General features: G+C 38.4%; 1 protein-coding gene across 4 annotated transcripts in view; it reads left to right on the forward strand.

The window, feature by feature from the left end:
- PARP4 (poly(ADP-ribose) polymerase family member 4) overlaps positions 1-13138 on the forward strand; it is a 109198-nt gene extending 96060 nt beyond the window's left edge. For 3 of the 4 annotated variants that reach the window (XM_028105012.2, XM_028105034.2, XM_028105043.2), the window contains 2 exons: positions 4603-4735; positions 9677-13138. In XM_028105012.2, the coding sequence (XP_027960813.1) occupies positions 4603-4735; positions 9677-9872 (329 nt within the window). In that variant the 3' untranslated portion in view covers positions 9873-13138. The remainder of the gene's footprint in view (positions 1-4602; positions 4736-9676) is intronic. The other variant, XM_028105053.2, reaches the window with a different exon arrangement.
- Positions 13139-14871: the final 1733 nt, after the last annotated feature.

Genomic DNA, 14871 nt, shown 5'->3' on the forward strand with positions numbered 1-14871 from the left:
AAGAAGGCATTATAAACAATACTCAGAATAAAAGGGAGGACTTAACAAAAGGTGGTAAAGAGATTTAAAACATAACAAGAAGAACTGATGAACAGCCTTATGCCAGTAAGTCTTAAAACTTAGATGAATTTTTAGAAAAAAATAAATTTGCCACACCCAACTAAAGAAAAAATAGAAAGCCTGAATCATTCTGTAGTGATTAAAGAAATTAGTTTAAAACCTCCTGACAAAGAAAACAACACTAGGTTGAGATGGTTTTACCCCCATCTTCTACCAAATATTCAAAGAACAGATAATTCCAACCTATACAAAATATTGCAGAGCTTAGGAAAAATGAGAATACCTTTCAGCTTATTTTATTAGCATAATTTAATAACAGATATGACAAGGTTTACAGTAACATCAAAAAGAATAAAATACTTAGGAATAAATTGAGCAAAAGATATGCAAGCCTTATACACTGAAAACAATAAGACATTAATAAAAAAAGTTTTAAAAGATCTAAATAAATGGAAAAACATCACATGTTCATGGATTGGAAACCTTGATATTGTTAAGATGACAGTACTCCCCCAAATGATCTACAGATTCAATCCACTCCCTATCAAAATCTCAGATTACTTTCTTGCATAAATTGACAAGCTGATCCTAAAATTCATATGAAAAAGTAAAGACCTGGAATGACCAAAACAATCTTGAAAAAAAATAGGAGTATTAACACTTCTTGATTTCAAAACTTACAAAAAGCTTCAGTAATCAAGACAATGTGGTAATGGCATAAAGATAGATGGAATAGAATCAATGGAATAGAACTGATAGTCCAAAAATAAGCCTCTACATTTATGGTCAGTTGTTGACAAGGATGTCAAGACAAATGCCATGGGGAAAGAACTGTCTTTTCAACAAACAACTGGTGCTGGGACAACTGGATATCTATATGCAAAAGTGTGAAATTAGATCTCTTCCTTACAAATATAAGAGTTAAAATTATGCAGCTCTTACCCTACAACCCAGCAATTGCACTACGGGGTATTTACCCCAAAGATACAAAGGTAGTGATCTGAAGGGGCACCTGCACCTCAGTGTTTATAGCAGCAATGTCCACAATAGCCAAACTATGGAAAGAGCCTAGATGTCCATCAACAGATGAATGGATAAAGAAGATGTGGTACAAACACACACACACACACACACACACACACACACACACACACACACACACACTGGAATATTATACAGCCATCAAAAAATGAACTCTTGCCATTTGCAATGACATGGATGGAACTAGAGGGTATTATGCTAAGCGAAATAAGTCAATCAGAGAAAGAGAAGTATCATATGATCTCACTGATATGAGGAATTTGAGAAACAAGACAGAGGATTATAGGGGAAGGGAGGGGAAAATGAAACAAGACAAAACTGGAGAGGGAGACAAACCATGAGACTCTTAATCTCAGGAAACAAACTGAGGGTTGCTGGAGTGGAGGGGGGTGGGAGGGACGCGGTGGCTGGGTGATGGACATTGGGGAGGGTATGTGCTCTGGTGAGCGCTGTGAATTGTGTAAGACTGATGAATCACAGACCTGTACCCCTGAAACAAATAATACATTATATGTTAATAAAAAAAAGTTAAAAAAAAAATCATTAACCTTAGATAAATTCTTATATAGAAGAAGAAACTTGCCAGGAAAAAATGGCAGGGACCTTCCAAACCATGTATTTTAGTCATTCCTGGGGGAATCAGTGTCCACCACAGTTTCATTTACAAAGGATGGCACAGGCCAGATCTGACTCTTGTGTGGTTTAAATAAATAAGACCCATGGGTGCCTGAGTGGCTCAAAAAACAACAACAACAACAAATAAAACAAAAAACAAAAACAAAACAAAACTATGCAGCTCTTAGAAGAAAACAGAAGTAAATCTTCATGACCTTTCATTAGGTAATGGTCTCTTGACACCAAAAGCACAAAAGGAAAATAGAGAAACTAAACTTGATCAAATTTAAAATTGTATGTTAGGGTGCCTGGGTGGCTCAGTTGGTTGGGCGACTGCCTTCGGCTCAGGTCATGATCCTGGAGTCCCTGGATCGAGTCCCGCATCGGGCTCCCTGCTCGGCAGGGGGTCTGCTTCTCCCTCTGACCCTCCCCCCATCTCATGCGCTTTCTCTCTCATTCTCTCTCTCTCTCTCAAATAAATAAATAAAATCTTTAAAAAAAAATAAAATAAAATAAAATAAAATAAAATAAAATTGTATGTTATTTGTCAATTATGCCTCAGTACAAAATTTTTTAAATTTTGTGTGCAATTGAAAAATGAAAAGACAACACAAAGAGTGGGAGAAAATATTTGCAAATCATATATCTGATAAGGGACTGGTATCCAGAATATATAAAGAACCCTTAAAATTCAGTAATAAAAAGACAAAATTAAAAAATAGTCAAAGGATTTGAATAACTATTTCTCTGAAGAAGATATACAAATGGCTAATATGGACATGAAAAGATGCTCAGGCTCATTAGTCATCAGGGAAATGAAAATAAAAACCATAGTTATGTACTACTTTGTACCCAGTAGAGTGGTTATAATTTAAAAAAAAATGGTGAAAAGATGGACTTTTCAATCAGTGGTGATGGGACAACCAGACAGTAAGGCAAAAAGTACAGTTTGACTCTACCTCATACCATACTCAAAAGCTCCAAATAGATTGAAGACTTAAGTATGAAAGACAAACAATAAAACTTTTGGAAGAAAATACTGGAAAAAATATTCATGATTTTAGGATAGGAAAGGCTTTTTTTTTTAATTTATTTTGAAATAATTTTAACCTTGCAGAAAAGTTGCAAATATGGTACAAAGAATTCTCATATACCCTTCATCTAAATTCCCCACATGTTAACATTTTGAAGTATTTGATTTGTCATTCAGAGAGGAATTTCCCAATGCAAAAAGGCACAAGTCATAAAGGAAAAGATTAACACATCAGCAATGCCTCTTTATTAAAAATAAATAAAATATAAAATGTGAAAAAGACATACTACAAATTAGGATAAAGACACATATAAACAATATATAGGGGTGCCTGGGTGGCTCAGTCATTAGGCGTCTGCCTTTAGGGCTCAGGTCATGATCCCAGGGTCCTGGGATGGAGCCCTGCATTGGGCTCCCTGCTCAGTGGGAAGCCTGCTTCTCCCTCTCCCCCTCCCCCTGCTTGTGTTCCTTCTCTTGCTGTCTCTCTCTCTGTCAAAAAATAAAATCTTAAAAAAAAAAAAAAAAAATAATAAACAAGGTACAAACCTTGTGGTAGAACTGAGTGATAAACACAAACATCAGCATGGTGGTAGTTTCTAAAAGGGAGCAAAAGAGAATACAATTGGGACACAGCTCACAGACACTTTCAAGGTAATGATTATATTCTGTTCTTTAAAATGGGTAGTTGGATACCACCTCACACCCATTAGGATGACACCTCTTAAAAAAAACAACAGAAAATAACAAGTATTGGTGAGAATGTGGAGAAAACAGAACCCTGTTCACTGTTGGTGGCAATGTAAAATGGTAGCTGCTATGGAAAACAATAGAGTGGTTCATGAAAAAATTAAAAATAGAATTACCATATGACTCAGCAATTCCATGTGAAGTGGTTTCGAATACATGACTTGCATTTAAGAAAATTAAAATGGGTTGTTAATTTCTGGCTCAGTATATATAAACATTCATTTTCAATTTTGGTATTTTATAATATAGTAAAATACCTTGGTTTAGGTGTATAACACTGGTTACCTATAGGTACTATTAAAGTAATAAGAGGACAATTTAGTTGATCTAAAAAAAATGTTTATTTTACACTTCCTGAAGCTGGCAATCTCCACCCTCAAGAGTCCAGAACACTGCAAAGGGGACAGGGCTGTAAGCTCTTATATAAAGAGGCAAGCAGGAAACCAGGAAGAAGTACTTAGTTTATGCTGATTGGTTGGGGTTGCATATCTGACGGTATTTAGAAAGATCAAGGAACAGGGAAGTGAGTATAGCGCCCAAAGTTGGCTTGGTGTTGGGGGATTGGCCGACTGGATATATCGTGTTTCTGATCAAGTGGAGTGTTTATAGGGACATAAAAAGTTATCTAGGTTTTAGTTTGCTGATATGGCACCCTGGGCAGTAGCAGCTCTATCTTGGGCCTAGAAATTTACTTCAATGATACAAATCACTAGAAACAATTTGCTACGTTGACCTACCCAGCTGTATCAATTGTTTATCTGTTGTATATTTAGGTTTACTCCTCTAAGCTATTTGTAGCAGGAGCCTAGAAACTGAATTTCTTCACCAACTTCATGCATCTCTGTTTATTAAAGATGGCAGAGGAGTGAAGCTATGGTTGTAATTGTTTCCTAACAACCATCAGGGTCCTATGGCACATGTTCCATTCGTCCTTTTTTATTTAAATAACAGGCTAGTTAAGGATCCTGAAGAGAATTATAGAGTTTTATGATCTGCTAATATATTATGGCTTAATAGTATTGTAATTCTTTACTAGAACTTTTATAAATGGGCACAGTTTGAAATGCAGAGTTTCCAACAGATATAAAAGAGTTTTCCACTTTTAGGTAAAAAAGGAAGAGAGCGTCTCCTGGACCTGATCGCCACATTTCTGGTGCTACAGTTTCTTCGCACCAAGTTGGAACAAAAGGGAATAGTCTTCAGATCACTGATGAAATTGGATGATGCTTCCATTTCCAGGTGGTTTTAATTATAGTATTAAGCAACTGGCTTATATTTCTGACCATTTCTTAACTAAATTTTGCAAGAAGCTACATGGAATTGTAAGAACAAAGAGAATATCTTGCCTGCACTCTTCTGTCATAGGCAGGCAGACGCAATATTTTGCCTCTTGGTTTCCATGAAAAACCAGGGCTCAGAATGTTTTAAGTGTAGCTTACACTGGAACTCAGATCTGTGGCTCCAGATTTAGTATTCTTTTCAGTATGGCCTATTGATTCTGTGTGCTTTTGGAAAATCCACAATATGACTGTTGGGACCAGGCCTGTTCCCAATAAATTGCAGGGCCTGGGGCGCCTGGGTGGCTCAGTTGGTTAAGCGACTGCCTTCGGCTCAGGTCATGATCCTGGAGTCCCGGGATCGAGTCCCACATCGGGCTTCCTGCTCAGCAGGGAGTCTGCTTCTCCCTCTGACCCTCTTCCCTCTCGTGCTTTCTATCTCTCATTCTCTCTCTCTCAAATAAATAAATAAAATCTTTAAAAAAATAAAAAATAAAAAATAAATTGCAGGGCCTGGCACAAGAATATAGATGGAAACCCATATACTGTATGTCTAAGTATTTAAAAGTTATAAATCAGGAGCGCCTGGGTGGCTCATTCTGCCTTTGGCTCAGGTCATGATCCCAGAGTCCTGGGATCGAGCCCCGCATCGGGCTCCCTGCTCTGCGGGAAGCCTGCTTCTCCCTTTCCCACTCCCCCTGCTTGTGTTCCCTCTCTCGCTGTGTCTCTCTCTGTCAAATAAATAAATAAAATCTTTAAATAAATAAATGTTATAAATCAAACTAACACACTGTTAAATAAAACACATTTTAAAGTCCTGCCTTGACAAATACAAATTCTTGAAGACCGAGTTCAAATTTAGAATTCTGTGACAACTTGAAGTTTGATGCCATAATATGACAATGTAGAGAGAGCCTGTTCTGGGGCCCTGGCTCCTAGTCCTTGGGCTGACCTCTGGCACCACAAGAGGCCTTGAGGCACATGTGACTACCCTCCTTACTTACAAAACTCCATCCAGGGGCGCCTGGGTGGCTCAGATGGTTAAGTGTCTGCCTTTGGCTCAGGTCGTGATCCCAGGGTCCTGGGATCGAGCCCTGCGTCCGGCTCCCTGCTCAATGGGGAGCCTGCTTCTACCTCTGCCTCTGCCTCTCTCTCTCTTTCACTGACTCTCATGAATAAATAAATAAAAAACATTAAAAAAAAAAGAAAACATTAAAAAAAAAAAAACTCCATCCATACCCCATGCAAATGGTCATCCCTTATGTGTGTGCATATACACACAATATACATATATATACATACACATACATACCTATATAATTTGCTTGTGATTTTTTTAAAAAGGCAAGATTAGTGGGAAAACTAGCAAAACTAATAAAATATTATCTGTAGGGGGAGGAAGAGGAGACAAGGTTAGAAGCTAGGTTTCTCCTAATATACTTTGTTTTACATTTTTGACTTTGAAACTAGGTAAATATTTTGCATAATAAAGACCAGATACCAGAGAGAAGAGATTGAATATGTTAAATTATACCATGGACTGCCATCAGCAATGTCTGGAATGTGAGGAAATAAATGGCAAAAGGAAAAAGAGGGGAGGGGTAGAAGCTATAAATTAAAGGACACATGGCCCAAAGGCAATGTTAGGCCTACTTTGGATCCTGATTTGAACAAAACACATTTTATTAAAGAGACAGAGAGATTGAAAATTAAGCAGGGGGAATGGGAGAGGGAGAAGCAGGCTACCCGCAGAGCTCGATCCCAGGACCCTGGGATCATGACCTGATTTAAACATTACCTGGATATTTTGTGATATTAAAGAATTATTTATAGCTATTTTAATGTCATGTTTAAGAAAAAGTTCTTGTCCCTTAGAGATACATATTTACAGATGAAATTAAAATAAATAAGCAGACCTATTTTTACCCTCTCACAAAGACTGATTAAATTCTCAATTCCCAACAGCATCAAACACAAAATAGGTACTCAGAAAATAATAAATTGAGCATTTTACCGTACTTAATTTATACTTCCATTTTTAAGAAAAGCAGCACCTTCTCATGGTGAGAAAGATGGAAATTTATTAAGTGACTATCAAGAAAAATACTTCAAAGAGCTAGTAGAAGCACTGACAAGTTAATATTTGATTTAATAGGCATAACCAAAGAGGCACTTCTTCTATTTAAATCTTTTTCAACTGAGACAGAGGGAAGAGAGGCTTAGGAGAAAAGTTGACCAGAGCAAAGCTATTTTGATTTTTAGGCTGATCCTTAACCTAAAAGTCAACAGGTAACAAGCTACAACTCATGGAAGACCACAAGACCCCACGCCCTCCAGCAATAAAAGTCATAAAGACTGGACATTCCTAAAATTGCTCCTGTGGGTAATTCTACAACTCTAAGACAATGGTAAAACTAACTGCCTAATGTAAATGTTAAACCCAAAGTTAAAGAGTAAGCCCCTCCTTATATGGTTAGCTAAAAAAAAAAAAAAACAACAACAACTTATAAAACCCTTTGTTAGAGGCAAGGGTTGGGGGCATTGGTCCTCTTCCTCCCCTGGGAAGAGAGGCCACTACTTTATCTATGAAGTAGCTCCTGTCTTACTTGTATACTTATTAAGTCTTTGTCCCTTTCTCTACATGGCTTGCTCTTAAATTCTTTCTCTCAAAGAGCCAAGAACCCTCTTGGCAAGGGGCATAAGGCCTTCCCTCTTGACCTGTCTGGCATCACAACTATGATAGCCATTAGAACAAGTATTAATAACTTTGAACCTACTCTTGAATTGCAGTATCACAAAGTATTATACGAAGATTTTAAAAAATAATGAAGTATGGGCGCCTAGGTGGCTCAGATGGTTGAGCGTCTGCCTTCGGCTCAGGTCATGATCCCAGGGTCCTGGGATCGGGTCCCGCATAGGGCTCCCTGCTCCTTGGGAGCCTGCTTCTCCCTCTGCCTCTCTCTCTGTCTGTCTGTCTCTCATGAATAAATAAATCAAATCTTTAAAAAAAAATAAAAAAATAAAAAAATAAAAATAATAAAAATAATGAAGTATAAAAAAAAATAATGAAGTATATTCCATCACATTGCTCTTATTATATGACGGTTATTGTGAGAGCAAAAAGATTTGTTGGCACTTTAATAAGTAAAACTTTTAACTAATTTTTATTTCCTGTTTATTGCATATTTAATTTATAACTTCTGCTTCATGATGCACATAACATTAATACAGTAGCACATTGTATGGAGGTATATGAACAAAACCTTCATGCTAGTGGGATGGTCAGTCAAAATTTAGAGGTCAGCTGAAGGAAAACCAGTGGAATTAGTGAAAATATTTAAAATTAGTTTTGTTGCTTTCCATAGTTCATAACTATAAGTAGACTAATGATTACTGGGAAACAGGTCTTTTTTTTTTTTTAAGATTTTATTTATTTATTTGTCAGAGACCCAGCGAGAGAGGGAATGCAAGCAGGGGGAGTGGGAGAGGGAGAAACAGGCTTCCCGTGGAGCAGGGAGCCCGATACAGGGCTCGATCCCAGGACCCTGGGATCATGACCTGAGCCGAAGGCAGACGCTTAATGACTGAGCCACCCAGGCGCCCCGGAAAACAGGTCTTTTAATCACTTTGGACGTGCTCCCCATTTAGTATGTTTGTGTCATCATGATAATCATCTGACATTTATTGATTGCCTACTCTGTGCCAGGGACTGTGAAGCCTGTGAAATCCATGTGTTTTGCTAATCCCCACAACAAAGCCCTAGGAGCTCATGTTATTATCATAATTGAGGAAACGGAGACTTCCAGTGTTGAATGAAGACTGCACCGTATCACACAGCCAACACTGTGTGATTTCAGAGTCAGGATTTGAACTCAGCTCTTAGCCACCACACTATACTGATGACCCTTTCCCAGTTCACAGGGAAAAAAATCAGGAAGATGGAGAGAATTTTCCAAATTTTTAGTTCCCCCATAGAATTTTTTTTAAACTCTAGTATATGTTACCACTTGCTTGCTAATAAATTCTAGCAGGTGACAAGATAAATGAGGAAGTAGCTAACTAGTATTAGTGAAAAATCTCAGAATTTTTGAGTCTTGAATAGACTTTTGAATATTTGACAGTCTTGGATGTTTGATATCATTTTATGCACACAAACTTGAAGTTTTTATGTTATGCAGTTTAGTAGTATGTTGTTCCTGATTTGTATGACAGAATATATGGCTGTTTCATGGGTGAGTCTTAGGTATTTTTCTAACTAATCAAATTGAGAATTCCTGGTACAGCAAAAACGAAAGAAAAATAGACACCTGGTTTGTAAAATAGTATTGAGTTTCTACTTGAAGAATGGATGGATTTAGATCAAGAAGAATGGAAAGGGAATGACCAAAAATATATATATATATAAAGTCTAGAGGAAGCTGAGTTGTCCTGGAGGCAGCAAGGAAGTCTGTGAAGCATTTGGAAGCTGGAAAGTGATGGGTATAGTATATTTAAAAATGTAGGGGCGCCTGGGTGGCTCAGTTGTTAGGCATCTGCCTTTGGCTTGGGTCATGATCCCAGGGTCCTGGGATAGAGCCCTATATCGGGCTCTCTGCTCAGCGGGAAGCCTGCTTCTCCCTCTCCCTCTCCCACTCCCCCTGCTTGTGTTCCCTCTCTCGCTGTGTCTCTGTCAAATAAATAAATAAAATCTTAAAAAAATAAAAATAAAATAAAAATGTATTAAGTTAAAAGCACCGTGTCAGTCTGATAGAACTTTCATAAAATGTCAGAATTGCTTTTATTATATATCTTAATTTTTGACAGAATTATTTTGTCTGATATGATGTGCTAGGATTTGATATTGCATTACATTTTGTATATAATTATATTCCGAAGTTGATGGAACCATTTATTTTTAATCTAGAAATATTCCCTGGACTTTTGAAGAAATAAAGAAAGCGAGTGAATGGGTAAGAAGAACTGAAGGACAATATCCATCTATCTGCCAACGGCTTGAATTGGGTCAAGATTGGGATTCTGCCACTAAACAGCTATTGGGGATCCAAACCATAAACACCACATCTCCTCTTCACAGAGTTCTTAATTACAGTCAAAGCTGAATCATCTGAAGTTGTATTTTAAACATTATTCATGCTTCCATGTATAAAATAATCAGGTATCAATAGATACCTATAATGAAGTTTATGATTTTATTCAGTGTAGCACTCACTTTAAAATAATGAGAAACACAATTGATTATTTTAATGAACTAACAAGTGATAACAAAATATTACAATATTACAGATTTGTGTTTAAATATTTTAAGGTGATAGGAGACACATCTGGCTAGTCCTGGAGCCTCATTCCCTTCTCCCCTTTAAGGACTCTAGTAGAGAACTGGCCCAGCTGGACTTAGTAAGCTGGGGAGAAACAAGGTCTTTGGCTGATGTCAGTGTTCCTGGCATGCAATCCTGTTTCCAGGGCCCTGAGTATCCAGACCTTTGCCCTCAATATGCATGTGGTTCCTAGTCTATAGATCCCTTGATACATCTTTTTGTCACTTAGAGAAACTAGGTATCCCAAGCAATTTTCATGGATCTTGCTTTTGGTGTTGCCTCTAAAATCCTGAAGTCATCTAGATTTCCTCCTATGTTATCCTATAGAAGTTTTATGAATTTTGCATTTTACATTTTGGTCTATGATCCATTTTGAGTTATTTTTTATGAAAGCTGTAAGGTCACTGTCCACCTTCCTCCACACTATCACTTCCAGGCCATTACCTCTCTACCTTTATGTAAAAACCCTGGTTTGTTTTTGTTTTCTTGTTTTTTTAATTTAAATTCAATTAGCCAACATATAGTACATCATTAGTTTTTGATGTAGTGTTCAATGATTCATTAGTTGTGTATAACGCCCAGTGCTCATCATATCAGGTTTCTTTGAGATTCAGTCTTTTAGCTATCTTCCAACCTGTCCTTATTGCTGTGACTTGCCAAATGCCCAGTACCTACCCTCATTCACATAAGCTTCAGGATTTCCCTTTCTACTGCCAGTCCTGCCTTCATCTTGAGTGACTTCCATTATCCTGATGTGTGACCCTTCCTAATTCCCTGGACCTGAACTATAGCTATGTCTTGGCAAAATGTTTTGTGATACTCAAAGGATGGGAAACTTGTGAGGAGCTACCATGAGACCCTCTCCCATCCACCTCTCTATCTCCCTGAGAGGCAGACATAAGACTACTTCTCATCACCTCCCAGTTCTGAGGTGATATGAAGCTCAGAATACAGCTTCAGACTAAAATTCCTCCTAGCTGCATCTGGAATTAGCTCCTTGGCAGTGATGTGTCCCACAACTCACACTGCAATTATCTAGCTCTTCTTGGAGTGTGGGACAAGGACCAAAGGGAGCTGGCATCTTTGACTACTCTTCCTCTTGCTGTTTATACAAGTAATAAACCATCTAAATCTAAAATGGCTTGTTATGTCTTTATGGCTAAATCAATCAGGTCTTGCCCTTGGCCTTGTCTGCTTGTTTGCTTGACATAATCATCAAGATAACTCTTTTCTTGTTTTATTAGATTAAGGAATAAAAGATTGATAATACTGGGCGCCTGGGTGGCTCAGTTGGTTAAGCAACTGCCTTCGGCTCAGGTCATGATCCTGGAGTCCCTGGATCGAGTCCCACATTGGGCTCCCTGCTCGGCGGGGAGTCTGCTTCTCCCTCTGACCTTCCCCCCTCTCATGTGCTCTCTCTCTCATTCTCTCTCTCTCAAATAAATAAATAAAATCTTTAAAAAAAAAAAGATTGATAATACCTAGTAGCAGAGTGTGTGAAGGTAAACAGACTTCCTTATGTTGTTACTGGAAACATATACAAGTAAAACAAAGTTTTGCAGTATTTATCCAAATTTAAATCACTACCCTCCTTGACCTATAAATTTCACTAATAGGAATTCCACTTCTAGAAATTCATCTTGCCAAGATATGGACACACACACACACGCATATGTTATATATGCATATATGTGTGTGTGTGTGTATGCATATATATATTACAGTTGCAGAACAATGTGGAATAAAGCTCATTTAAAAATTATATAAATGGGTGTTTATACATGTATGAGATAAAAGTCTGTCATGTCATATTCCAAACTGGCTACCTTTGAGGAACAGGAACTTTATTTCTATCTTATATTATATATTTTATATTATTTCTATCTTATATATTCATTGTAAAAATTTTTACAGTGAACATATACTTAAATTTTTTATCTCAAAAATATATAAAAGTAGAGAAAATAGTATAATGAACATAAATTCCATCATTTAAAATATTTTGCCAAGTTTTTATAAATTTAGAACCGTCTTTTCTTCCCTTTTCTTTTGCTATTGACTTGTTAAAGAAACAAGGTCAATTGTCCTATAGTATGTCCCACATTCTGGATTTGTCTGATTGTTTCCATTTTTTCTTTCCCCATATTTCTTGTAAACTGGAAATTTGATCTAAGGCCCTGAATAGATTAAGGATCAGTATTTTTATCAATAGGAGTCATATAGTTTGGTTGTTCTACTTCTAGTAATGCTAACATTGATCAGTGCATTTTCCAACGTGAAGTTGTTTCTCCTACAACCAACAAATAGTCTGAAGAGATACTTTGACAGCCAGTTCCTCATCAATCTTTCACCTAACAGTTGCCTGAATCATTTCATGAAATATTGTGATTCTCTGTTTTCTTCTACGCTTGTTAACTGAAATTCTTCTGAAAAAAAAATGAGCTTTCCCCATCAACTAATGTTATTTGATTACAGCATTTTTAAAAACTTACTTTAAAAAGATATCTAATTATTAGAATTGTTGTGTGTCTTCCTTTATAGACTAAGTCTGTGCAGGGCAGAGAGACTGTTAAGAAAGAGACAACGGGCCCAAAATGGAGTTATCTGTGTCAACCCCCACATCAGCAAACCAAGACTTGATACCTAACCGAATTGCAGTTTCAGGCTCTTCTAGGAATATAATCTTCACCAGTAGTCTGGAATTTCCTGGTAGTACTGGTGAGGTAATCCTCTTGATAGACCCCAGCCTTCCCCCAAAGGACAGTGAATTTGCCTGAAATAATCCTTTCTTTTGTTTATGACTTCCTTGCCCTCCCCCTTTCTGTCATGAAAAGCCTGTCCTTTTCTGCATTTCTTTGGAGCTCCTTTCTATTTGCTAGATGGGATGCTGCCCCAGTCATTGAATAAAACCAGTAAGATCTTCAAATTTAATCAGCTGAATTTTAATACCATGCTCTATTGCTCTTTGTATATGCTCTTTGTAATGCTTAGTATAGTCATGCACAGGATGCATTTAGTAAGCTAAATAAATAATAAATCAATGAGCCCACTCAAGATCTGATGAGCCTCTTCATGATATGGAAAACAAAGGCAGAAGAAAAATTATTAAATTTCCTACTACTTACAGCCCATTGACAGACAAGTCCTTGAAACGGGCAGAGTGACATTCCTTTAGGGACTCACCTGCCTTGATGTTGATACTTTCCTAAGGGCAAAAGGCAATATTAGCCTGACCCTCCAGGATCCTGTAAGTCTTTAACATACAAAAATTCCTTTGGAAGCTTCATCTCTACCCCTGCAAGATATATGTTGGCACTCATCCCCCAAGCATATGACCCACCGATACACATCTGAAGGATCTCATAATAAATGACATTTCTCAACAATTGCTAGGCCCCTCAAGGTCCCGGAAACCCTGCTTCCAAATTCCTTAGAAACTTAAGCTATCCTCAACCCCCTCCCAACTTGAAAGCATATAATGACCCCAGCGCAGCTCTTGAACCCCACAGGTCCTGTCCCCATGCTTTAATAAAACCACCTTTTTGTACCAAAGATGTCTCAAAAATTCTTTCTTGGCCATAGGCTTTGAACCCTAACATCTTTCCTACATCATCCAAATGGATCTGCAGGATCATAGATGATTCTTTAGTTAATCTCAGAGTTAATCTGAAAGAGTTAATCTTATAAATTAAGTCCACCATTCAAAGAAACAAAAATAAAAAGCTCTTTGGGGCATCTGGCTGGCTCAGTGAGAAGACCTTGAAACTCTTGATCTTCAGTTTGTGAGTTTGAGCCCCATGTTGGGTGTAGAGATTACTTAAATAAATAAAACTTTAAAAGAAATTAAAAAAATTAAAAGTTCGTGGGGGCGCCTGGGTGGCACAGTCGATTTAAGCTGCTGCCTTCGGCCTAGGTCATGATCCCAGAGTCCTGGGATCCCTCTCCCCACTCATGCTCTCTCTCGCTATCTCTCTCTCTCTAATAAATAAATAAAATCTTTTAAAAAATTAAAAGTGCACTACCATAAAGATTTTATTTGCAATTTAAAGTGAGAAAAATATTTTACCCTTAAGTGGATTATCCTAGCAACTTCGGGCGACCTATCTTTGTCAATCCTGGACAAAATACTTTTATCGCGTCCTCTGATATTTTCAATGCGGAAAAAAATATCCCAAGAACTTGGAAAACAATTGTTTTGGGCCTGTTACTTAAAAAATTTTTTTCCTAACTTTAAACAATACTAAGATATAAAAGCACTATGTTTGATTCTATCGTTCACACGCGTTAAACGAATCAAAATTACACATGCACGAATGGCCCGGCATCCCGTTCTGGCCCGCTCAGGTCTGGGCAGAAGGTGGGGGCTGCTTTCCTAGAAAGGCCCCCGTCGACACCGTCAGGAGCAACTGGAAGAGGGAAGAGACCCCGCGCAGCGTTTGGTCCCCTCAGGCGCTTGAGCTTCTCTTCCAGTCTGACTGCCGCGCTATGGTGTTCCCTGGCCGCCCCTTCCCAACACGGGAAGCTCCCGAGCCCGCCTCCGCCGCCTGTTCCCCACTCAGCGCTGGAGCCCCAACCTCTCCGAGGGTCCATGTCAGCCTCACTCCTTTCTCCCCCGCGCCCTGACAAGCCCCTCCCCGCCCCCCACGCCGTTCCCGCCCCACCCGCTAGGGGCTCCCAAACAGCCTTTCCGCTCCCCTCCCCAGTACCAGTGCCTACCTACCGATCCTCTCTCACGGCCCCATCCGCCCCGCCCTTCCGCTGGAGCGACCCCCCCCTCGGCCCG

Source organism: Eumetopias jubatus, unplaced genomic scaffold (genome assembly GCF_037043125.1).
Source record: "Eumetopias jubatus isolate StellerSeaLion01/CBP00866 unplaced genomic scaffold, mEumJub1_p1.0 scaffold_3, whole genome shotgun sequence".
Lineage (NCBI taxonomy): Eukaryota > Metazoa > Chordata > Mammalia > Carnivora > Otariidae > Eumetopias > Eumetopias jubatus.